The 25894-nt window shown below is 42.7% G+C and overlaps 1 protein-coding gene across 1 annotated transcript; it reads right to left on the bottom strand.

Annotated features, from left to right (window-relative positions):
• Positions 1-721: 721 nt before the first annotated feature.
• Positions 722-21080, bottom strand: PHAX (phosphorylated adaptor for RNA export). Its single transcript, XM_086770639.1, has 5 exons — positions 20926-21080; positions 18354-18973; positions 15082-15202; positions 6143-6226; positions 722-4662 (listed from the first exon to the last, which is right to left on the bottom strand). The coding sequence occupies exons 1-5, from the start codon at positions 21031-21033 to the stop codon at positions 4393-4395; spliced, it is 1203 nt and encodes a 400-aa protein (XP_086626765.1). The 5' UTR covers positions 21034-21080; the 3' UTR covers positions 722-4392.
• Between the last annotated feature and the right edge of the window lie 4814 nt (positions 21081-25894).

The following is a 25894-nucleotide window of genomic DNA, read 5'->3' as shown; positions in this document are numbered from 1 at the left end:
CTTCAGATACTTATTTCTTATTTTCATCAGTATTTACGTCTAGATGTTTGTTATTCTAGAAGTATGTTTGGCTGGGCCATATTAAACCAGTCTCAGGTGAGTGTTCCTTCCTTCTACAGCTCTGATAAAGTGGCATCTATCAGTAGTGCAGATAAGGAGAGAAAGATTCAAATATGTCTCTTCTAAATATTGGGAAGCTTTGTTCGACAAGAACTTCCCAAGGCCTGGCAGGTCATGAGAGAGACAGGATGCAGTAGGTCAAAATTATGCAGAGGTCGCTGCTGCAAATGCTGCCACTGTGTAAGGCTGCCACTGTGCAATATGCTCTCCAGCTGCCTGCTCAATCCAAGAGACGGTCCTAAGAAACTGCAATCATTCTCTCTACCAGTTCTTGAATCCCTTAAAATATGAAGCAAAGGCTCTAAGACTGGATAGTCCCAGAATCACTGAAGTACCACAGTACTTCAGAAACAGACTTGCATCTTTGACATGCTGCTGATCAGTAAGAATTAGGAACAGTAGTGGGGTACTAAGTAAGCTCAAACTCACTGGGGCTATGAATACAATTCTCCTCCTTACATTGAAATAAATGAAGCTTTTAAAAAGTGCCTCTGGCACTTTTCCCTGTCAAAACTGCAGCAGCAGAGGATGCTGTAAGTTAAGAGGCTAAGTAATGAGAGTTTTCATAGCAAAGTTTTATAACAGACCGAAAAAACCCATTTTTTAAAAAACTTGTAATTTTATTACCCAGTCTACCCCTTCATACCTTTACTCTGACAAAATACAAGGAATTCAACTTCTCCATAACAGCGATTGTCATAATTAATATACTCATCTCCTTTTCATTCACTTTTCCCACCACCTTTATACCTTGTAATTGCTGTTTTCCCCTTTGGCTCCTTGTAGGTCTTTCAGAAACCACAGTGTCCTTAACAAACCTATCTATAGAATGAATAACCCCACATGTGCCAAATACCTGTCTCTAGTTGTTTCACATAATGTAACAAAGGAGTCACCGTCAGACAATTTTTTTTTTAAATTATGATCAAAATAAAGAAAAACAGAATAAAAGATTTAGATTTTGGACAGTCATAAGCTTCAAGATAAAATGTCCTGCTAGCACTATGAAGACAGTACGGAGAGAGCAGCAAAGCATTTGCCATCCACCTTGAAGTTTGGAACTGGTTTCAACAGGAGTTGCTGCAGACACCCAGCAGCACCTGAGGGAATATGGGACAAATATTAAACTGCAAACAGTACAAAACTACTTTCTGATCTCACCATCACTACCTGGAAGACAAAAACCTTTAAATGAGATCATCTACTTGAAAGGGGAAGGAGAATCTCTAATCTCTAAAAGTGGATCTTTCATGATCCTCTAAAAAAATGGAATAATTAATTTTCCCTGTGATACCAAAAACTATTGTCTTCTTATTTGAATTTGGGATATATGGAAGAAAAACATCTTCGGTCCTAACAAGCTTTGTGTTTTGAAACCAGAGCACATTTGCCTCATTTTTCACTGTCCACTTCAGGCATGACAGAGATGGCTTACTATGCTGCTATAGCTTAAGGGATGGAAGGTGAGATTTGTCCCAGCAGTATGCAGTCTACATTTGCAATAAAGATGATGCCTCAATCACATCTGCCCATCAAACTTAAGAACATAAAACACAACCTTTGTATTTGCATTTTTGTCTGTAAAGCATCAGCTACTAAAATATAAACAGTGAGGCTTATCTGTTCCCAGATGAAGCACAGCCCACACAATCCAGTTCGATCACCATCCACAGTCCCCTAACAAGCACCACAAAGCTGCTTTATCTCCAAGTATCAGCTCAGGAAAACCTAAACAAGTTGAATATGTAGGACCTGAGAGATAAAAACTCTAGCCTTACACATGCATGCTTCTTACTCTTGCAGTAGTTTTGGTAAAAGAAAATAAAGAGGAATAAAAAGCTGTTTAATGAGGAAGATGAAAATGACCACCACTGTATCCCTCTTAACACCTTCCAGCATCCTCAGTCAGATACAGACAAAACAGGCAGATCTATAGCAATATGCAGAAACATCACAGTCTGTTCTCTCTCACCCTTGCACATCTGCATCAGTCCCTTTGGAAACTGTGGTTACTGCTGCACCAGACTGCAAAGCCCTGGACTCCTCAGCTCCAGTACTGACCATGCTCAACCCAAGGCTTCCTGACAAAAGCCCTAAACTCTGTCACACATGGACTCATGGTGTGGCCACTGCCAGGCTGCCACGATCACACATCAGCACCCCATGTAAGAGGGCAGGGGCCTGTACCAAGCTGCAGAGAGAAGGATCAGTACCATGACCCCACTAACAGATCAAAGTTCGACTGCAGCCACTGCAGTGCTACACAAAAACTGGTGCTGCTTAATGCAATTTTTTTTTAATACAAAAGGTAAAGAAAAAGAAATCACTGGTGTAATAGGAATGCAGGGTAGTTGTTCATAGTTTTGAACAGGCTTCCTTTCAAAAGGACTGTACTGAAAGCCAAAGAAAATAGAAAAGAGTGAAAAAGCAGAAGATATGCAAAAGCTAGTCAGTCAAATGCTGGAAGGAAGGAATGGGCACTTTGTATCATCTTCCTTTTGTTAAAGAGAAGACTTTACACATTGTTTCAGTATGCGTTACCTGGGAAATCAACATTAAAAATATTAACATTTAAAAAATAAACAGTGCTTACTAGCAGCAAATTACATAACAATAAAATTACTTAAAATACAATTAACATTTGCTGATCCTATCCAGAAAATTGTTAGGATATCCCCAAGCAGTTCGAAAACCAGCATCAAATAGTATATTTCAAACTAATTAAATAGTACAAAATTCTGTTTCCCTTACATGAGTTATCGGTTCAGTACTCTTGACCATCACAGGTTTGTCAGATAAGTTAATAAACAAATAAAAACCTTTTGTTATTTCAGTAAGAGCAACTACTACCAGCAAAGGCATGCTTCACATCTGATCAGTAACTTCTTAACAATAGGGAGCTCTGGCACATGAACAGAAAAATGCAGAAAAGTCAAAACTCTAATTAAATTTAATAAAGCATATCATGGAATGTGCTACATTTTAAAGAACTTTCTTCAAATACTGAAGTCCTTTAAATACTAGCTCTTGACAGTACTTAAACATCCAATATTATAACTTCATTACATGTTTTATTGATATGCTTTGCTTCTGAAATCCATGGACTGCAGGTGAACAAAATTTATGTGCAGAAGTTTGTTGTTGGGTTTGAAAATGAATTCATTCATTATTTTCCAGTATAAAATATTTTTGAAATATTAGTATCTAGTCACAGAAAACACAGCTTATTAGTGACAAAGTATTTTAGACATCATACATAATCAGTGTTGCACTTGTTTTTTGATTATATTAAAACTAATATTCAACACAAAAGTTGTCTTCAATTGAACTTACAAGCTACACAACAGTCTTCTGCATTAAGTAAAAAAATCATCTTTTGCATACTACTGTTTTCTTAAGAGCCAGCATAGAAAAACCTCAGAACTTCTGCAAGTCGCGCATTAGTTTATCCTACTGCACACATCAGAAGCATGGAAATAAGGAATGCAAGGTAAAGGGCTTCTACGTGCACATAGAGTCTACAGACCCTTGAGGGGAACACAGATTAGTAAAATCTCACTACTCAAAGCATTCAGTTGTATTTGTTTGCAAACAAAAAGATCTGTGTAAGTTGTGTGTGTGCGTCCAATCATGGAAAGTCTAGATAGATCAGGTATGAGGCTCAAGCCACTATTACAATGCAAAGGATTACAGTGCTGCAGAAATTTAAAACATACATTGCTCAACAGTGCTTATTTACAAGGCTGTTATTCAAAGGTCATTGACCATTAAAAGTAAGTTTATTTCACGAACCAATCTGTTTTAGGTCTTAATCCTATCAACACTGCTATTCTTATCAACACACTGCCGTATTAAGAACAATCTATCTTTTGTATCAAGACTAACTTTATACTGTTTTTCTGTTCAACTGTAATGAGGAGCATTGCTCACTTGATGACTTTGTTAGCTCCAGCAAATTAAATATGTATTTGGTTAAAACATAGCCTTAACTCCTAAATCTAATATGTGGCTAAAAAAATTCCTAAGGAACAAACATAGTGATGCAGAGCTGTTATCTAGAAAAATCTTAACAGTTTTTGAGGACTCAGCAAACAAATAATAGGACAATTAACATCTTACATGCTGTTAAATTTAGCTAAGAATTATGTCATGTTCTTCAGCATCAAGTATTTCCCATGTTTCTGCAGCTTTTGAAAACAAGAAGCCATGGGATTATAAGAAAGGCTCATTTAATGTGTTTTATAGAGACTTTGTTAACAAGAACATCAGTAACTAGAAGATCTCCAAATCGTGAGCATTATCAATTTCAATAATATCTTCAGGTTCCATCTTTGCTTCATTATGCCCCTCCTGCAGATCATCCAGGGAAGCCAGAGCCTCATTCGTATCACTAGCAAAAGTCTCACGAGATGCATCATCATATTCTTGCAGGTTAAGCCCTTTAATGGCTTTTTTCATCTTCTTTCCTAAAACTTGTATTCTCCTCTTCTTAGCAGCTTTTTTGTTTTCATACTCCTTTTGGTTTTCCAGATAGAATATTTCCTTGAAAGAAAACAAACAAAAAAAAAAGTTTGGCATATTGATTTTACTAGTATTTCCTTCAGAAAACAAAGGAATAAAACATTTTTATTACAAATACTGTTCAATAATATTTAACTAAGATATACACTGTTGATAGCAGAAGTATGAGGATAGACTGCACTTAAGAAAAATGCCCCATAATTACATAATTTCTCAGTGATCTCAAAGTGTATGTAACTAAGTATCGCTAAGTTTTCATTTAAAGTTTGCTGATGATAAAAAACTGGGAGGAGTGAGTGGCAGACCAGAGGGTCACACTGCCATACAGAAGGACCTGTAGAGAAAATATGACCAAAGGTCAATTTAAGTTCAGGTCTCTACTGTCAAACATTTGTGAACCTCAATTAAGATCTCTCTACTGCAAAATATGACTGTTACAAGTTTCCTCCATATTTCAAGGGGGAGAATATGATGTAGCAGAGCTAAACGCTGCTACCTGCCTTTCATCTCTGCTTGTATTTTAAAAATCACAGATTGCATTCACAAAACATTAATGATTTCTTTCTCCCCAAAAGATGCAAGTCAAGTGCTAAGCATACACAAATCAGAGAGTTGTATGAGAGAAGGAGTTAAAGAAATTTTAGTAGATATGGCATTGATTAATTATTGCTGTGCATACTAAGGAATCAAGTTGATAAATAGTGCTTAACAATTTGCTAACCATTGTGCAAACTATCTGAAGCAGAAAGTCTTGCAATTCTTCACGAAAGACAGTTCCTGGGAAGGACTAGGGGGTTGCTTCAAGAACCAGCTGAAACCGACCCTGCAGCTTGAATAAAACCCAAGGGATAACTGAGTTTGCGCAAGAACAAAAGGTTACTAGCGGTGACGAAGAGGAGTCACTACCTTCATCCCCACAACCTCCTGACGACCACCACCAGAAGGCACTGCACAAGCCCAGACGGGAGGAGTTTATGAAAAGACCTCTTGGGACTAATTTTAATACAACATGGGGATAGGTCATGCATATGTATAGGCATATTGTGAAACTTTATGTATATGTAACACTTGGTTATATAAATTTAAAGTGAGTTGCCGCAGCAGGTGTGCACGGTTTTGGTGGGACTATGCCTCCACGCTGCCCAGCACTGAATAAACATACCTACTTTACAATCTTACAGATTGTGGAGTCCGTTTTCCGCACATCATGTATACATCACAATCTCCATGATGACAGGATTACACATATTTTTCCCACAGGTTTGTATGACAAATGATGTCTCACACCATCAACCAAGTTTGTTGAGTGAAAATTGCTGCCTCATTAAACACTTGCCAGTATTAGCAAGAGAAGAAAGAGACAATTACAAGGGCATGGAAGAGGGGTAGAAGAGCAATTTTTTGGAAGAAAGGTAGAAGAGCACATTATTTATTTTTTTTCTGTAATGTGGTAAAGTGAAAATTTACCATGGACAATCATTTGCACTCTTGATGATTTTACCTTGATTTGTTCTTCTTTGATGCTAGGTGTGTTCTTTAGCAGGTTTAAATAAACACCCCCTGGTGTTCTTCTCCTAGTGCCATTCTGAATAGGGAAAGAGTAAAGTAGTAATAGCAAGCTTCATATGTAAGTGTTGATACAAAAATATCATCTAAGAGAATACTTTGTATTGAGACAGAATTAAAAAAAAAATAAATCTAAGTTCTGCTGTGTTAAGTATTACATAAAAACAACCCTGGCTATGTTTTATCTGTGACTGAACTAGTCATAAGAAGGTCAACAACCAGCTTGCTACATTTGGACAGGTAAACTATGAGGTCACAAAAAAACTGCTTTAGAACATAACACCAAACTGTTCAACTACATACTATGAAGAAACAAAACACAAACAGTATTCTAACTACTCTCACAACTATCTGCAAAAATGTATACACTAAGTTAAATGTTCAGAACATTCCTAATACATAAGTACAGTAAAATGTCAAAAATGAATTTCATAAAATTATGTAGAGCTCATTTTTTTAACTGTGCTGAGCAATTACAACTTATCTGCTTATCTGCAGGATTTTGCATTTCTGTCTAAGGCATATGAAACTCAACATGGGCTTAAAAGTTTCTCCTCACAACACAGTAGTTCCATGCTTCAACAGTTTTCAGTGTCACACTGGTGCAATGTGTCATACTAAAGCATGAATGGACTCAGCTTTGAAACTTCTGTAAATTATAAGCAATAATTATCATACTATTATTTAACTAGCATTTATAGTATATAAAGTTGAACTATTACTCCAGTGCTCTAATATTGTACTAACGTGATACTTTTCTGCTAAATAACAAAGTAAAGTACAGTCCAAAAGTTCTAAGAACAGAGAAGGTAAATTTTTAAGTATGTTCTTGAAACAGCAGATGCCACGTACTTCTACCATCCTGTTGGTACAAAAAGAAAAAACAGTATGATCTGCCTTTCAAATTGCGTACTCTGATCTGCTGCCAGAGGAACCTGTGCCACCAGGATTTGTGTCCTTTCATCTCCTTGGTAAACACTTGTTAATAAGTACTTGTCCTGGTTTCAGCAGGGATGGAGTTAATTTTCTTCTCAGTAGCTGGTGTGTTTTGGATTTTGTGTGTGAAGAATGTTGATAAAAACATTCTGATGATACGAGTTGTTGTGAATGAGACCAAGGACACTGTCTGGCTTTCCAAGTCTCGTTAAGGTCTCGTTAGCGTGCAGATGCGGGAAGCTGGGCGAAAGACAGACAGAATAATTGATCCAAACTGGCCAAAGAGAGTATTCCATGCCATAAACGTCATGCTCAGTATATAAGTGGGGGTTGCCCATGGGAGGGGGCATCATTTTCAGTTATTCCTTTTCTTGTCGGGTATCCGTTTGGGCACCCTTGGCATTCTTTTCTTCTTGCTTGCTTGCTGGCATCGTTCCCTCTACCTTGCTAGCTTGCTCTCCCCCTTTGCTTGCTGCTCGGTGTTGTTCCTGTGATCGCTGCTCAGGACGGGCTGCGTCGGTCATTCGGACATCGGGTGGTGAGAAATTGTACATTGTTCATTTTGTATATTTTGTAGATATTAATATCCTTATATCCTGTTAGCTTTGTAGTTTTTAGTATTTTCAGTAAACTGTTTTTATCTCAACCCACGAGTTTTCCTTTCTTCCCAATTTCTCTCCCCTGTCCCACTAGGTAGGGGCAGGGTGAATAAGAAACTGTGTGGTGATCCGGGCTAAACCACCACAGTCTTTTTTGGCGCCCAACGTGGGGCTCGAAGGGGCCTCACTAGATCAGTCGTGAGATCATCGGACCGTAGTCGGAGGATCCAAGGTTCAAGCCCTGGTCAGTCCCGAAGGGTTGAGATAAGGACAGGTTTGAACACAGTGTGTTGAAAACAGATTTGTTACAAGTGTTCATTAAGTCGGTTTGGTCATCGCTGGGCACAATGTTGTTTTATTTGTTCTCGCAGTTGTTTTTAGAGCTGTACTGGATAGCACCCTACTTGCCGTATTTTCTGTTTGTCGGTGTTTGTGCACGCTTTATCAATGATGTGTGTTGGATCAAAGGTATCGTTCTGCTGTGCTATGCGGCACTGATTTGTTTAGTGAGATTGCTGGTAACGGGACCATTTTCATATTTGTACTCAATGGCGGCGGGCAGTGTGCAGAGCGAGGAGGCAGAAGCAGCTCCACCCGGGTATTTCGGGAGCCATCTTGTGGGTGTTGTTTGGAACTATACCTGTTGTTTTGTTCCGGGAAGCCAGGCCTCGGGGGGAACATCTGTTTACAGCTTTCCCCACCTCACCAAGCTAATTTCAACAGCTTTTGAGAATTTTGAATACCCTTTTTATACCCCTACCACCATGTTCATGGTGACAAGTCTCTTGCAGCTATCTCAGATCTTGATATTGATGAAGTTTAAACAGTTTTTTAAAAGTATTATGGCTCCTCCAATCCCCGCAACAGACACTGTGGCTACTCAAACTGCTGCTACAAATACTGCAGCTACTTCAGCTGCTACGGCAGGCGCTGCAGGTACCCCAGCCCCTGCTACGGGCACTGCGATTGCTTCAGCCCCCACGCCAGACACTGTGGCTACTCAAACCTCGGCAAGCAGTACCAAAGAGAAACCGAAAAACCAATCATCTACACCAGTATCAGTTGCCCCTGTACATAAGAAATACACCAAAAAATCAGTTCGCATAGTGAAAGATGATGATGAACCAGGCCCATCACATGATCAGGGAGAGGCAGAAGGTGAGGTAGTCACCCGATCCCTATCCCTGAGTGAGCTGCGAGATATGCGAAAAGATTTCAGCCGTAATCAAGGTGAGCAACTTGTCACCTGGTTGCTCCGATGCTGGGACAGAGGGGCCAGTAGCCTGGAATTAGAAGGCAGGGAAGCCAGGCAGCTGGGATCTCTGTCTAGGGAAGCAGCCATTGACAGGGCGATTGGAAGAGAGTCAGCAGCCTGCAGCCTCTGGAGGCGACTCCTGTCAGGCGTGAGGGACAGGTATTTCTTTAAGGAAGATATTGTATGCCACCCAAGCAAGTGGACCACCATGGAGAGAGGTATCCAGTTTCTGAGAGAATTAGCTGTTCGGGAGCTGATTTATCATAACCTGGATGACCCACGGACATCCGTAGATCCAGATGAAATTGAATGTACCCGACCCATGTGGCGGAAATTTGTACAGAGTGCACCATCATCGTATGCCAACTCATTGGCAGCAATGAGTTGGAAAGATGATGAGATGCCACCAGTACGTGCAGTGGCTAACCAGCTCCGACAATATGAAGACAATCTCTCTTCCCCGATGCGGGCCTGTGTCTCAGCTATAGAAAGACTGACTGAGAAATCTGAAAGCCAGTTTGAAAAACTGTTAGAAAAACTATCTGAGGTGTGTGAGAAACTCGAAGATTCTTGCTCCCCACCTGCACGGACTAATATCTCAGCTATTAGAAGAAGACCTCATCCTCCTCCTGCTCAAGGGAGACAGTACACCCGACGAGATGACCTATGGTTTACCTTGCGTGACCAAGGAGAGGATATGAGGAAGTGGGATGGAAAGCCTACCTCGGCCCTAGAGGCACGTGTACGTGAGTTGCGAGGTAAAACAATCACAAAGGGAGGTTCTTCCAGGCAATTTGCTGCTCCAGTCTCCAGTGGGCAGTTCCCCAGACAGCGTAGAAGGGCTGATCTTACCTCTGATCCTATGGAAGGAACTTCTGATTCATATTCACAGAAAGTGAATAGAAAATATTACAAACAGGACTAGAGGGGCCCTGCCTCCAGCCAGGCGGAGGAGAGGGACAACAGAGTTTATTGGACTGTATGGATTAAATGGCCTGGCACATCAGACCCACAAAGGTATAAAGCTCTAGTAGACACTGGTGCACAGTGTACTCTAATACCATCAAGCTATAAAGGGGCACAACCCATTTGTATTTCTGGAGTGACAGGAGGATCCCAAGAGCTGACTGTATTGGAGGCTGAAGTAAGTTTGACTGGGAATGAGTGGCAAAAGCACCCCATAGTGACTGGCCCAGATGCTCCATGCATTCTTGGTATAGATTACCTCAGGAGTGGGTATTTTAAAGACCCAAAAGGGCACCGGTGGGCTTTTGGTATAGCCACCGTGGAGACAGAGAAAAATAAACAGCTGTCCATCTTGCCCAGACTTTCAAAGGACCCTTCCGTTGTGGGAAAGCTGAAGGTTGAAGAACAAAAGGTACCAATTGCTACTACCACGGTGCACCGGCGGCAATATCGCACCAACCGAGACTCCATAATCCCCATCCTCAAGCTGATTCGTCGACTGGAGAGCCAGGGAGTGATCAGCAAGTCCCGCTCACCCTTTAACAGTCCCATATGGCCAGTGAGAAAATCTAATGGAGAATGGAGACTAACAATGGACTATCGTGGCCTAAATGAGGTTACACCACCAATGAGTGCTGCCGTGCCAGACATGCTAGAACTTCAGTATGAACTGGAGTCAAAAGCAGCCAAGTGGTATGCCACCATCGATATTGCCAATGCGTTCTTCTCCATTCCTCTGGCACCAGAATGCAGGCCACAGTTTGCTTTCACTTGGAGGGGTGTCCAGTACACCTGGAATCGACTGCCCCAGGGGTGGAAACACAGCCCCACCATTTGCCATGGACTGATCCAGACTGTATTAGAAAAGGGTGGAGCTCCAGAACATCTGCAATACATTGATGACATCATCGTATGGGGCAACACAGCAGAAGAAGTTTTTGAGAAAGGGGAGAAAATAATCCAAATCCTTCTGAAAGCCGGTTTTGCAATAAAACAAAGCAAAGTCAAGGGGCCTGCACAAGAGATCCAGTTTTTAGGAGTAAAGTGGCAAGATGGACGTCGTCACATTCCAATGGATGTGGTCAACAAAATAACAGCTATGGCTCCACCAGCTAACAAAAAGGAAACACAAGCCTTTTTAGGTGTTGTGGGTTTCTGGAGAATGCATATTCCAAATTACAGTATGATTGTAAGCCCTCTCTATGAAGTGACTCGAAAGAAGAATGATTTTAAATGGGGCCCTGAACAACGACAAGCCTTTGAACAAATTAAACAGGAGATTGTTCATGCAGTAGCCCTTGGGCCAGTCCGAACAGGACAAGATGTGAAAAACATCCTCTACACCGCAGCTGGGGAGAATGGCCCTACCTGGAGTCTTTGGCAGAGAACATCAGGAGAGACTCGAGGTCGACCCCTAGGCTTTTGGAGCCGGGGATATAGAGGATCTGAGGCTCGCTATACTCCAACTGAAAAAGAGATACTGGCAGCATACGAAGGAGTTCGAGCTGCTTCAGAAGTGGTTGGTACTGAAGCACAGCTCCTCCTGGCACCCCGACTGCCAGTGCTGGGCTGGATGTTCAAAGGGAAGGTCCCCTCTACACATCATGCAACTGATGCCACGTGGAGTAAATGGGTTGCACTGATCACACAGCGAGCCCGAGTAGGAAACCCCAATCGCCCAGGAATCTTAGAAGTAATCACAGATTGGCCAGAAGGCAAAGATTTTGGAATGCCGCCAGAGGAAGAGGTGACACGTGCAGAAGAAGCCCCACCATACAACAACCTCCCAGAAAATGAGAGGCGATATGCTTTGTTCACTGATGGATCCTGTCGTATTGTAGGAAAACATCGAAAGTGGAAAGCTGCTGTGTGGAGTCCTACACGACGAGTGGCAGAAGCCACTGAAGGCCAAGGTGAATCAAGTCAGTTTGCAGAGGTGAAAGCCATCCAGCTGGCTTTAGACATTGCTGAACGGGAAAAATGGCCAAAGCTCTATCTCTACACTGACTCATGGATGGTGGCAAATGCCCTGTGGGGGTGGTTAAAGCAATGGAAGCAGAGCAACTGGCAGCGCAGAGGCAAACCCATCTGGGCTGCCGCACTGTGGCAAGATATTGCTGCCCGGTTAGAGAAGCTTGTTGTAAAAGTACGTCACGTAGATGCTCACATACCCAAGAGTCGAGCCGCTGAAGAACATCAAAACAACCAGCAAGTGGATCAGGCTGCTAAGATTAAAGTTTCCCAAGTGGACTTAGACTGGCAACACAGAGGTGAACTATTTTTAGCTCGGTGGGCCCATGACACCTCAGGTCATCAAGGAAGAGACGCAACATACAAATGGGCTCGTGATCGAGGGGTGGATTTAACCATGGACACTATTGCACAGGTTATCCACGACTGTGAGACATGCGCTGCAATTAAGCAAGCCAAGCGGCTAAAGCCTCTTTGGTATGGAGGACGATGGCTGAAATACAAATATGGAGAGGCCTGGCAGATTGATTACATCACACTCCCACAAACTCGCCAAGGCAAGCGCTATGTGCTTACAATGGTAGAAGCAACCACTGGGTGGCTAGAGACATATTCTGTACCCCATGCCACCGCCCGAAACACCATCTTGGGCCTTGAGAAGCAAGTTCTCTGGCGACATGGCACTCCAGACAGAATAGAGTCAGACAATGGGACTCATTTCCGAAACAACCTCATAGACACCTGGGCCAAAGAGCACGGCATTGAGTGGGTATATCACATCCCCTATCACGCACCAGCCTCTGGAAAGATTGAACGGTACAATGGACTGCTGAAAACTACACTGAAAGCAATGGGTGGTGGAACTTTCAAAAACTGGGACAAACATTTAGCAAAAGCCACTTGGTTAGTCAACACTCGGGGATCCATCAATCGAGCTGGCCCTGCCCAATCTGAACTTTTACATACTGTAGATGGTGATAAAGTTCCTGTGGTGCATGTAAGGAATATGTTGGGGAAAACAGTCTGGGTTATTCCTCCTCTGGGCAAAGGCAAACCCATCCGTGGGATTGCTTTCGCTCAAGGACCTGGATGTACTTGGTGGGTGATGCGGGAGGATGGGGAAGTCCGATGTGTACCTCAAGGAGATTTGATTCTAGGTGAAAACAGCCAATAATTTGAACTGTATATAATCATGTCTGTAGTTCTTTTATGTTCTATCAGAGGTAGTGCAGCAAGAATCACACTCAACAGTGAAGAACAAGCTTCGATGAAACCGAGTGATGTGCAGCAGTGATGGAGTCAGAACTGGTGACCAACAACTTCCTCGAGATCAACATCTTCAACTTGCAGACCATGGACATGATACACCAGCCGCGCCAGAGGTACCAGCTACGAGTTCCAGATGCAGTATGTAACAACTCCACACTACACACCATCTCTCCTGCCCTGAGAGACTGCTATCACAGATGGGGCCCAAAGTCATGGACTAAATTAACTCAACAGACTTTGGAGGGATAGCTCATAGATTGAGATAGTGATATCTGTGTGTATATCTATAAGCATGACGTAAATGGTATGGAATAAGGGGTGGATACTGTCCTGGTTTCAGCAGGGATGGAGTTAATTTTCTTCTCAGTAGCTGGTGTGTTTTGGATTTTGTGTGTGAAGAATGTTGATAAAAACATTCTGATGATACGAGTTGTTGTGAATGAGACCAAGGACACTGTCTGGCTTTCCAAGTCTCGTTAAGGTCTCGTTAGCGTGCAGATGCGGGAAGCTGGGCGAAAGACAGACAGAATAATTGATCCAAACTGGCCAAAGAGAGTATTCCATGCCATAAACGTCATGCTCAGTATATAAGTGGGGGTTGCCCATGGGAGGGGGCATCATTTTCAGTTATTCCTTTTCTTGTCGGGTATCCGTTTGGGCACCCTTGGCATTCTTTTCTTCTTGCTTGCTTGCTGGCATCGTTCCCTCTACCTTGCTAGCTTGCTCTCCCCCTTTGCTTGCTGCTCGGTGTTGTTCCTGTGATCGCTGCTCAGGACGGGCTGCGTCGGTCATTCGGACATCGGGTGGTGAGAAATTGTACATTGTTCATTTTGTATATTTTGTAGATATTAATATCCTTATATCCTGTTAGCTTTGTAGTTTTTAGTATTTTCAGTAAACTGTTTTTATCTCAACCCACGAGTTTTCCTTTCTTCCCAATTTCTCTCCCCTGTCCCACTAGGTAGGGGCAGGGTGAATAAGAAACTGTGTGGTGATCCGGGCTAAACCACCACAGTACTTTAATCTTTCAAGACAATAGGCTTCTAAGAGAAGTTGCTAGCTGGAAAGTTGTTGCTTTTTTGGGGGGGGTGGTAGTGGTTTTCTTCTTTCTTTTGGGAGGGGGGTTGGTTTCCCCCCTTCCCTTCTCTACTTCTAATGATGGAACTTAAAAGATGTAAACGGTAAACAAATGCCTGAAAGTACTTACTGGTTCCCTCCCAGTCTTCACCCTGCCCCGCCCCCAAACTTTTGCAGTGAGGCCCATTATTTAACAAAACCAAAAACATACAGAGAAATTGATAGCCTAACCATTAAGTACAGGATTTTACCATGAGTTGTAACAGAAATCAGCACCCAGCTTTGCTCTACTGATACACAAGCCAATGGTTGTCTAATAAAGCTAACTCTTCAAATGTGTCATTAGAAATGCTCACTACTGAGTATGCTGACCTCTGATAGCATGCCGATTAACCCAGAGTTCAGTCAGTGCGGTTAAACATCCACCTGACTTACTGAAGCAATGTGCCAGACACTTCATCTGGATCTTAGCATTACAAGCTTTTATTTAGGCTTCAGAATTCTTGACTCTTAAGTCTGTCAGGGAAAGATCTCAAGTAACAGACACAATGCTATCACCACCAATCAGATACTAATCTCAGTACAAAAAGTTGGGCAATTTCCAAGTTCATTAATCTCATTGTTTACCAAAATCCTACTGGATGGTTACATCACTATTTATTAAGCAAGTTTCATGTGTTACGTATTACATGGTGAGAGAAGGCCATGAAACTCTGGGAGAACCTGTCCAACATAAGCCGTGCAACAGTACTATGTAAAAAGTTGTGTGTCACCACCCCCCCAACATCACATTTTTCTTACCACTATGAACAGTCCACCATTTTGTTCCACTTCAGCTGTTTCCATAAGCAGTTCAATAGCTTTTCTTTTCCCGATTATTTTCACTACTCGAGCAATTAAATCTTTCTTTGGCTCACAAAGCCTGAGAGGAGGGGAAAGAAAAAGTACATTTATTGTGAGTATGATTTCTGAAGTAAAACTGTTCTTGTAAGACCCCACCTGGAGTACTGCACCCAGCTCTGGTGCCCTCCACATAAGGATGTGGACCTGTTGGAGCGAGTCCAGAGTAGGGCCACAAAGATGATCAGAGGGCTGGAGCACCTCTCCTACGTGGACAGGCTGAGAATGCTGGGGCTGTTCAGCCTGGGGAAGAGAAGGCTCCAGGGAGACCTTATAGCAGCCTACCAGTACCCTGAAGGTGCCCTACAGGAAAGACAGGGAGGAATTCTTCAGCAGGGCCTGTTGAAATAGGAGGAGGGGTAATGGTTTTACAATAGAGGGAGGTAGATTCCAATTAGACATTAGGAAAAAATTGTTTACAATAAGGGTGATGGAACACCGAGGCAGGTTGCCCAGAGAGGTGGCAGATGCCCCATCCCTGGAAACATTCAAGGCCAGGTTGGATAAGGCTCTGAGCAACCTGATCCAACCCCCTTGCAGAGGGGTTGGACTAGATGACCTTTAAAGGTCCCTTCCAACCCAAACCATGATTCTATGGAACTTCCATAATTAATAATTCATTCTGTGCGACAGAAAACTGTGCTAAAATTGAAGAGTCTATACATTTAAATGTGTTCCAACAGCTTCTTGAATTAGACTTCAAAATACCAAGCTTCTGAGGGATAGTTTTTTCTAAAGTACGCATTTTACAAATTTGTTTCAATGAAAATGCATTTAGCAATTATTTTTCTTCTACTGATGGGTGAAAGATTAAATGAAACAAGAAACTGCAAAGACCTGTATAAATCTCTGAAAATGAGGTATAAAAGTCTACTGTGCATTTAAGTTAAAATTACAGCTTCTACAGTTACATCAACAATTAACTGGAGACAACAGTAGGTATAAAAGTTCCCGTGTATCATGTGCCATTCACACAAACCTACATAACAAAAAAGAAATCAGTTTGACGACTAACCTCTGATAACCTATAAAATGCAAACAAAAAAAAATTGCAATATTACTGAGTTAAATTGTATTCTTTTGTTAGCAACAACATCCTTATTCAGAAATTCTCACTGTCAGTCTTCATGAAGAGGGAGGCTTATGGAGCATCTATTCCCTGTGCCAAAATATGTACAGGGCGTATTGGAAAACATTGGAAAACATTGTAAGCCCACGAATCACTACCACTTACCCAAAGCACAAGTTCATACACTAAATTCTAATTTTTAAATAACAAACCTTCTCATTAAGCACAGTCCCAAGCCCTACAACTCAGTGGTTTTACACTTTGGGGACTAACAGACCATGACTGTTACCAACATTTCATGAAGATCCCTGTCTAGTCTAATTGCTTCAAGTGACATTACTGTGCTATAAAGTTGCATACATTACAATGACTGCATAATAGAAGGTGTCTGACCACCAATATGAACAACTACTTAGAACAACAAGTTAGCTTCAACTGTATGACTGAAGTTACCTGAAATTAAATGTAAAAACTCCCATTTTAGTAACAGTTGTCTTAATCATGAAAACGATTACCCACCCTGCCTAACTTTATACTTTTGTGTTTATTCTCACTGTGTTCAATGAATGATAAAGCACCAGAAGGTAAATACTTTCTTAAATATTTATAAGATTGACTTCTAAATTGTGAATTACTGGAAGAGATGGAAATGTTTCTCAAAGATCCAGAGAACTTTAAGATAACCAGGATTCCTTAAAGAGCCAGTTAAATAGGCCTTCTGTTAGTAGCAGTGGCAGCTTACAGTCAAATCCCCACCTAGTGTTCATTCTGGCCATGCACAACCCCTGTATGCCTGCTTTAACAAGCAGTTGTGCACTGCAACAGGAACTGAACGAGGTAAAGAGCAAAAATGGCACCAGAGAGTCAGAAAAAACTCATTTGATTTCAGTTCACTGTGTGGGCCAAAACGACAAAAGGTTATGAATCCAGGTACAGATGGCACAGCACAGATCAAATAACAGTACTGTGATGTGCATAACCACAATCCTACTGATGCAGTTCAGCACCACTGCTACTGTAAAAAATTAGATGAAGCTATTTTGATGCAGCTCAATATAACAAAGAAAAGTTTATTATAAGAGACATGCTTAAAGTTTTTAAATCCATAAATGGGAAGCTACTGAGAACTGGTAACAGCATTAGTAATTGTCTAACTGATGTATTTCAGCATCTGGCAATACTAAGTATCACATGTAAGAAATCAACCATGATCAATACACCCAGGTTTTATTTAAACATCAAGTTAACTGTTAGTAAATCTTGTAACTCTTGTTCCCTATTTAAAGTAATTTTCTTCCCTTGCACTGCTGAAAAAGAATTGTGGCAGTTTAAGTCAATCCAAGTCAGAATGCCTGTAGTCATGTGCCCTCCCTCATGCCATCAGTCCAGTGCTATCAGTGGCAGCTCAAAGGAAACTGTACAGCAAATTGGTTCAGGAAACAAATCTGTCTGCAAAGTAACTCTTTAAAAAAAGCACCCGGCTTTTAGGCAGTTAAGTTTTCTGACTCAGGTCAGTGTACAATAACTAAATATCAGGACTGTGAAAAGAACTGGATGGTGATAAGTGTGCAAACAGATGGAATTCGGAAACATCAACATTGGCTTCCATAAATTAGCACAGAACTGCAGCTCAGTTTCACAACAAAGAGGCAAGGCTTGATTTCAGTGCCCGTGTCTAACCTTGGCGCAGCCCTTGGTGACAACAGTAGCAACACATTTTCTCCAGATAAGCATGTTCCACATACCGAATGTGTATTTCTGAAGCTGTGCTCTCCAAAACACTACACTGTGCAAGCCACCTACCCGTTCCAAAGATTTATAACTTAGCCAGATTTTCACGGTGACCACAGCAGGTATTAATTGGTTAAATTAAAAAAAAAAAAAGGACAGTATTACTAGATGCTTCTACAAGTATACCCAGCCATAATGCTGCATTTTAACACCAGGATTTTGGAAATACACACAAGGCACTCATGCTTTCTGTAACCTGGTATGATGTCTTACATATTTAGCAGTGAGAAAGCTTTTTCTCCCTCCTATCTTCTTTTCTATCAACAGTTTACCAATACTTAAGGAAGTCAAGATACACTGTTACTAAACTCACCGATAAGCAATTTCATCTGCCACCTTTTCCTCCGAATCTTCTTCTGTTATCTCATACCTTCCTTTATATTTCATTTCTTGTCTTTCACCCAGTCTATCCTTTATAGGCCGCTTCCGTTTGAGAAAGCCTTGCCCATTCTCTTCTTCTGTTGGCAATGTTTTCTTGTCATCATGCATGTATTCATCCAGTTCTTTATCTAAAGTCTCTGCCTCCTTTTGCTGAGCTTCCTTCATCAGCTTTTTAGCCAATAAATAATTGTAAGTCTCAGACTGCCTGCTTCTGTCAATACTACCATCCATGCCTAGAATCCCAAGTTCAGTAGCCACCGCATCCTGATTCTGCTCCTGAAGCACCACACCCCAAATGTTGTTGACCTTCTTGCCACCTAGAGCAGTTTGTTTTTGGTGGCTCTGGCTAAGCTGAAAAGGCTCAGATTTAGCAGGAGGAAAGCTGAAACATTTCTGTCGTTTTCGTTTCCACAGACAACTGTCATCATCAGATTCAGAAAAGCTTTCGTCACTTGAATCCACGCTTTTGGTTGTCCGGTAAGGAACACTTGGGGCACATGATGAAATGCTGCTCTGGAACGGTCTGCCTGAGTCGTTGCCATCATGTGGTTTCTGAAAAGGAAAAGTAGATGTCTGTTAGTTTAATTACTCTTGTAAACTAGAAGAGCTATCAACTCATGCCAAAGATTTGATTAGCTAGTAAACTTAATTTTGACTCATGTGACCGGGCAGTCTTCTATGAGCACCTTTTGGACTACGGTTGGCAGGAGCATCCTAGGAAACTTCTGCATTTTGAATGCTTGTGTATGAAAGACACCATGGCTGCCACAAAAAAAACCCCACACATCAGGAGTTAATCTGATCTACCTAACATAATCTTTGTTGAACTAAATTAAAATTATTATGAAACTGGAAAAGCTACAAAAATTCCCAAATCAGACAAAGACACAACATGCGCAGCAGTTCTAAGAAAGATTAAAAAAACCCAAACCACCATGGCAACTTACAAGAAGTTTTTTTAACAGCACAGAAATTAATATTCTCTCTGGAGTCTGAAATGGGTATAGACTAGTGAGCTGCAATGACAACAGTGCTCCCAGAGACTCAAGTGAGAAGAAAAAAATTACCAAAAACCCCAAAACCAAACCTGCAAAACTTGGATACTGCTCAGACTTTGAGAAGCTAACAGTGTGCTGATTCTGGTTCGATCAGGACAGCAAATGACCAGCTGGGGACAGTAGTACCTTACAGAAAAAAATAGGGTTTTCTTCCTTTAAACCACCAACAGACCACAGACTCACTATGGCTTCTTATTAATTAGGACAAAAATCCTAAAGGTTTCAACATACTTTACAAAAGAAGTCCCAATGCTATAAAAATATACAAGAAATCCTGTTTCCTCATACACCTGACAGATAAACTAAAATATGAAAGGCAAGCCTGCTCAAATCTGCCCAACCTGCGAAATCACCATGGGTAACCAGAACTGTCATTCCCAATTGCTGGAAACTTTCGGTCACACTGTCTGCAGTAATCTGCAGTAAGCATTTTCCTTACTCATAATTCCAGTTTTTCCCTAACTGGTGTCCTATCATAAAGTCATACGCTATCATCTGATCTTTAAAAGTTAAGATCTCTTCCTTCAGTTGGAAGTGAAATAAAAATTCTTTCTTTAACCTTACTGCTTTCCCCAACATTATGGCATCACTTCTTCTTCCTCCTATTAGCAAACAGAAAACAGAAACCTTCAGCTTATGTTATTCTGTTGTGAAACACAAACCTTTAACTTAAAATTTATTCCATCATGCAAAACACTAACAACTGCATAAATTTAAAAATAATCTCACATCTGTAATAATTTGCTTTGTGCTACACACCCCAGAACTGTATTGCAATTAAATCAAAATAACTAAAGAATTCTTACACATACGGTGTCATATACCGATTTATCTTACTTTCAGATCTCTTCCCGCCCACACACCGCCATAATTCCTCATAAACTTCAGAATACACTCAAACCTGAAAACATGAGACACTTGGAAATAAGTAATATCTCTTCAGCAATTCACGGATGCAACAGAGCTTAAAGTCAGGGCAAAGCAGTAACCGCCACTTGCTGCTTTCATGCGTTTTACAGCTGCTTGTTTCTATTGTTCTTGAAGCCACCAGCGACACCGGTGAGCACTCTCCTTTGCTCACCAAACCCAGCGCCCAGCAGCAACAAAAGCCTCCTCCACCCCGCGGCAGCACATGGTTTTCCCCAGCGAACGGGCATCGGAGGAACAAGCCGCTTCCTGGGCCGAGGCTGCGGGACAAGCAGTCGCTCCTGCGGAAGGGCCCCCCTGACCCAGGCGCCCTGGCCGTACTGGCCCCGGCTCGGCCGCCCCCGCTCCCCAGCGGGCCCGTCCGGCGCCTCCCGCCCCCTGGCCAGGTGCGGGGCACCACGGGCGGCTGCGGCACGGCCCCTGCGGCCCAGTCGCTGCCTTCTGCCGGCCGGGCCTTCCGCCTCCAGGGGTGGCGCGGCACCGGCTGGAGCTCGGGGCCTGCCACCGCCCCTTCCTCACCTGCTGCGGGTCCCCGGGGGAGCCAGCGCCGGGCATGTCGGAGTCCGAGTCGGAGAGTTCCCCGTCCTCCACGTCCCCCTCCATCCTCCGCACCTCCAGCGCCGCCATCTCGCCGCCGGAGCGCGGCGACTGGCGGGGCGGGGGGGGGCTGGCGGCCGCGCGGCCACCCCCTCTCACCAATAGGGAGAGCGAGAGGCTCTGACGAGCGGCGCAGTGCCTGTCGGGACCGCCGGCGAACCGGGGGGAAGGGGTGGGGAAGGAGGCGGCGTTCTCCGCCATGTTGTCCGTGCAGGTTACGGAGCCGTTTCCTGGCGCCCTGGGGCGTTCTGTTGTCTTGTGGCTGCAGTTGTGGCAATGGCCGGTGCTGCACAAAGACAGACATTTAGATGAAAATCCGTCCCCATCGGCTTTACCGCGTTCCCGGGGCGGCTGGCAGGGCCGTGTGCATGTATCGCCTCTGCTGAGCGCCGACCACGATGTGCAGCTCCTCAACCCAAAGGGCAGTGACAACAACGACAACAAGCTGTTGTATTAGCAAGTTAGTAAGATGGCCGTTTTTGATCTCTTCAGCAGATCCTTGTGGTATTTCTTAACAATTACTGGAGGAACATTACGTCTCTTAAAATCCTCCAGAAGCCTGCTGAAATGTCTGTGTCCTCATAGCAAGCAGGGACTATGTGACCTCCCAGAGTCTGTTTCAACCTAAATTACTGTATAATCTTATGTGTTAATTGACTCTATCACTCAAGCCATCATTTGTACACTGTAAAACTAAAATGCTGCTCATCGAGGGTTTTAGCCCAACAGGGGTCCGTGTTGGCCCCGGCCCTGTTCAACATCTTTGTCAGCGACATGGACAGTGGGATAGAGCGCACCCTCAGCAAGTTCGCCGATTACACCAAGCTGTGTGGTGCCGTTGACACGCTGGAAGGGAGGGATGCCATCCAGAGGGACCTGTACAGGCTGGAGAGGTGGGCCCGTGCCAGCCTCATGAAGTTCAACCAGGCCAAGTGCAAGGTCCTGCACCTGGGTCATGGCAATCCCAGGCACAAATACAGGCTGGGCGGAGAATGGTTTGAGAGCAGCCCTGAGGAGAAGGACTTGGGAGTGCTGGTGGACGAGAAACTCAGCATGAGCCGGCAATGCACCCTTGCGGCCCAGAAGGCCAGCCGCATCCTGGGCTGCATCAAGAAAAGCGTGGCCAGCCTCTACTCTGCCCTGGTGAGACCCCACCTGGAGTACTGTGTCCAGTTCTGGAGCCCCCAACACAAGAAGGACATGGACCAGTTGGAGAAGGTCCAGAGAAGGGCCACGAAGATAAGAGGGCTGGAGCACCTTTCCTATGAAGACAGGCTGAGAGAGTTGGGGCTGTTCAGCCTGGAGAAGAGGAGGCTCCAGGGAGACCTGATAGTGGTCTTCCAGTACCTCAAGGGGGCCTACAAGAAAGATAGGGAGAGGCTGTTCAGGAGGGTGTGTTGCGATAGGACAAGGAGTAATGGTTTTAAAATAGAGGGAAGTAGATTTAGATTGGATATTAGGAAAAAATTTTTTACAATGCGAGTTGTAGAACACTGGAACAGGTTGCCCAGAGAGGTGGTGGAAGCCCCATCCCTGGAAACGTTCAAGGCCAGGCTGGATGAGGCTCTGAGCAACCTGATCTAGTCGGGGATGTCCCTGCTCCTTGCAGGGGGGTTGGACTAGATGACCTTTGAAGGTCCCTTCCAACCCTAACCATTCTATGATTCTATGATTCTATCTATGGATCTGTTACACAAGGTACTGAATATTAGGTAACGGTTTGATTGAGAGATTGATAATCTGAAATTGAGCTATTTTTATTTATTGCAACACTTCAGTTAAAACACTTCAGTTTAACAGGCAAACTGTTAAATCAGAGAAAAGACTCCCCCTCTCCCTGCCACCCATGAAAAAAAAACCCCAAAAAACCAAAACCTCAAACTGATTAGAACAAAGTGTAAGGTAGGAAAGTCCCACTGTAATTTCTAGGGCTGTTCAGAATCTATGTTAAACAACTAGAAGAAATATGATCGTGGAATTAAAACTTCTTACTTTCTGTGAGTAATGACACATAAATGTGATGATATTTGGTGACACAATAGTGGTGATACAATAGTGGAGATATGAGTTAGAAAGTAATAAATAAGTATACACAGCATTGGACAGATATCCAGTATCCTCAGCTGGTATAAACGGATGTAGATTAGATTATTGCATTTGAGGACAAGTCTACAGCTGTAGAAATTCAAATACGTGGCACATTTTACAGTATTAATCTCTGGCCATGGAGACAATAAAGTGTTATACTTTCTTATATCAGGAAAAAGAAAATCCATTTGATTGTCATTTCTGCACAAAAATGGAAAGTGTTAAGAGGTAGGTGTCCTTCAAACTGAACTTGAGAAAATGAGCATTTACTTGTTAAATACCTGTTTACACAGATAGACTGTGATGGTCAATAACTTCTCCTTTGGCTATGCCAATTAGGAGTTGAAAGGAGGTCCTGGTTGTTTTAGCTCTGATTAATGCCAGGTAGATCAATTTATGTCTTCCTGCAGTAATTCACGTATTTCCTTCAGCGTTTAATATATACACAGCCCCTCAGCAGTGCTCACAAAGCAGTGGGACAGGGTGTAGTACAACTTAGAAATGCTTACCGTGTCTCTGAGTGGAATCTGAGGATCGTGACTTAGGCACTGAGGCTCCTCATGCAGTGAAGAGCTAAGCAGAAATCCATTCATTAATACCTAAAGCAGGCAGCTGCCCAGATCTACCAAATGAGAACAACTAAACCATGGGAGTTGTCTTTACTGTTACCTGACATCTCAGACTCCTTTTACGTCTGTCACTGTTGGCACCAATGCCAATGCATTCACAACACGTCTGTTAAAGTTCTTTTCTGAACATCTTACCAGAGACTCCATAATTATTTCAATACACAGCAGAGAAAACTATCAATGAATCATTTGAAATTTGTAATGCATAACGCTCCATCCATTATTGGGTCTCTCACTACACTCTTTAAGGGAATCCACATAGGAGCCATCCATGTCTACAGAGAAGCAACACTGGAGAACTAGTTTTGCAAAGGTCAGAAGGGAAAGTGTCTGTAATGAACCAGAAAGATCTGAAATCAGTTTCAAAGCAGAGGCAACAACCCTAAGATGAAAAAGAGAAGTTTGTTTAGTGTAAATATGATATAAATTGTCCTGAGCAAAGCTCTGACATATGCCATAGCAGATCAGCTAAATGACTGAAGAGTCTCCCTAAAGAACATGTATTTAAAGACCAGTCTATATCACCCACAAAAGAGAATCAGCTGGAAGAAGTTGGATCAAAATCAAAATAATGAGATATTTAGTAGTGTGATTGATTTTATGCCTAGTGCTGTTCACTCTGATTCAAATTTATTGAGTGACCAAATCTCTACCAATACTAAAAGATGCCTAGCTCTCATTCTCTAATGCTCTGATGTCTGACTTTAGTGACCCAAATTGCCAAGCACCTTGCATCTTCTAGGGCAGTCTTTTCTGCCTTTTCTGCTTCATACTTCTTTCTGTTCATCTTGTTCATGTACCATTCACTTTTTTTTTTTTTGTTTGTTTGTTTTTTTCAGAGACCTAGAACAAACTTTCCCCAGATGGAAATGAACTTACACTCACAGTAACACGTGAGTTAGAAATTCCCAGAAACACAGAACCAAACTTCATTACCAGCTTTCTGTATTAGGTTAAATTTAATAGTAATTCTAAAAGCAGTGGTATCGTAACAGATCTCTGCTAATATTGCAAGATGAACTTTAAGCACACTTAGACGTTTTGTGCTGTTCATAGCATATTCACTGCTATTCAAAAGTCCTTTCTGGCTTGTCTGGATTTTATGAGTGATAATTAATTGGTTCCCTTGCTAATCGACTGGCTTTAGTTGAAAGAGAAAATTAAGCTCAAGCATGAGTAATCATGGATTACTTACTGAGCATATTTACATAAGGGGGCTATTATCTAGCAAAAGGTCAAAGGATAGTAAGGGTATAGGGGGCTGTATGGACGAGGAAAGTATTCTGGCTGTAACTTGTGGAATACAAAAGAGAGTGTTGTGTTAGATGATAAGATGGTAGTTACTAGAATACTGGCCACATAGCATAAACGGATGCAAGGGAGATTGAGAAGACCTGTGAAGATGAATCATAGAATCATAGAATGGTTAGGGTTGGAAGGGACCTTCAAAGGTCCCCTAGTCCAACCCCCCTGCAAGGAGCAGGGACATCCCCGACTAGATCAGGTTGCTCAGAGCCTCATCCAGCCTGGCCTTGAACGTTTCCAGGGATGGGGCCTTCACCACCTTTCTGGGCAACCTGTTCCAGTGTTCTATAACTCGCATCGTAAAAAATTTTTTCCTAATTTCCAATCTAAATCTACCCCCCTCTATTTTAAAACCATTACCTCTCGTCCTATTGCAACAGGCCCTACTAAACAGCCTCTCCCCATCTTTCCTGTAGGCCCCCTTGAGGTACTGGAAGACCGCTATCAGGTCTCCCTGGAGCCTCCTCTTCTCCAGCCCCAGCTCTCTCAGCCTGTCCTCATAAGAGAGGTGCTCCAGCCCTCTGATCATCTTTGTGGCCCTCCTCTGGACCTTCTCCAACTGGTCCTTGTCCTTCTTGTGTTGGGGGCTCCAGAACTGGACACAGTAGAACTTTTAGTGAAAGAGAGCAAAAAGGGGACAGAAGAAGATTATACCAAATCTGTCACCTATCCAGTCAAAGAATCTCCTTATGGAGTGTGATATCTTTAAAGGAACTTATATGACATGTTGCATAGCTATTTACAAATACATAGAAAGGAAAGCACAACGAAAGTATGCAGCCACATGCAGGTGCCTTCCTTTAGAAATGTGCATGCACAACCTGGTTGTAGTCTGACTGTAGTAACTTCATGACTGCACAGTCCAGCCT

Source organism: Chlamydotis macqueenii, chromosome Z, assembly GCF_036417535.1.
Source record: "Chlamydotis macqueenii isolate bChlMac1 chromosome Z, bChlMac1.mat, whole genome shotgun sequence".
NCBI classification, from domain to species: domain Eukaryota; kingdom Metazoa; phylum Chordata; class Aves; order Otidiformes; family Otididae; genus Chlamydotis; species Chlamydotis macqueenii.
Note: the sequence above shows the minus strand (reverse complement) of the source record. Positions and strands in the feature narration are given on the sequence as shown.

Excerpts from the sequence above, each read along its gene's own strand:
- PHAX (XM_086770639.1), bottom strand. The coding sequence starts at position 21,033 with ATGGCGGCGCTGGAGGTGCGGAGGATGGAGGGGGACGTGGAGGACGGG. Across the intron at positions 18,974-20,925 it reads CCCCCGGGGACCCGCAGCAG|AAACCACATGATGGCAACGA; the intron begins GTGAGGAAGGGG and ends TTTCCTTTTCAG. Across the intron at positions 6,227-15,081 it reads ATGGTGGACTGTTCATAGTG|AATGGCACTAGGAGAAGAAC; the intron begins GTAAGAAAAATG and ends TTCCCTATTCAG.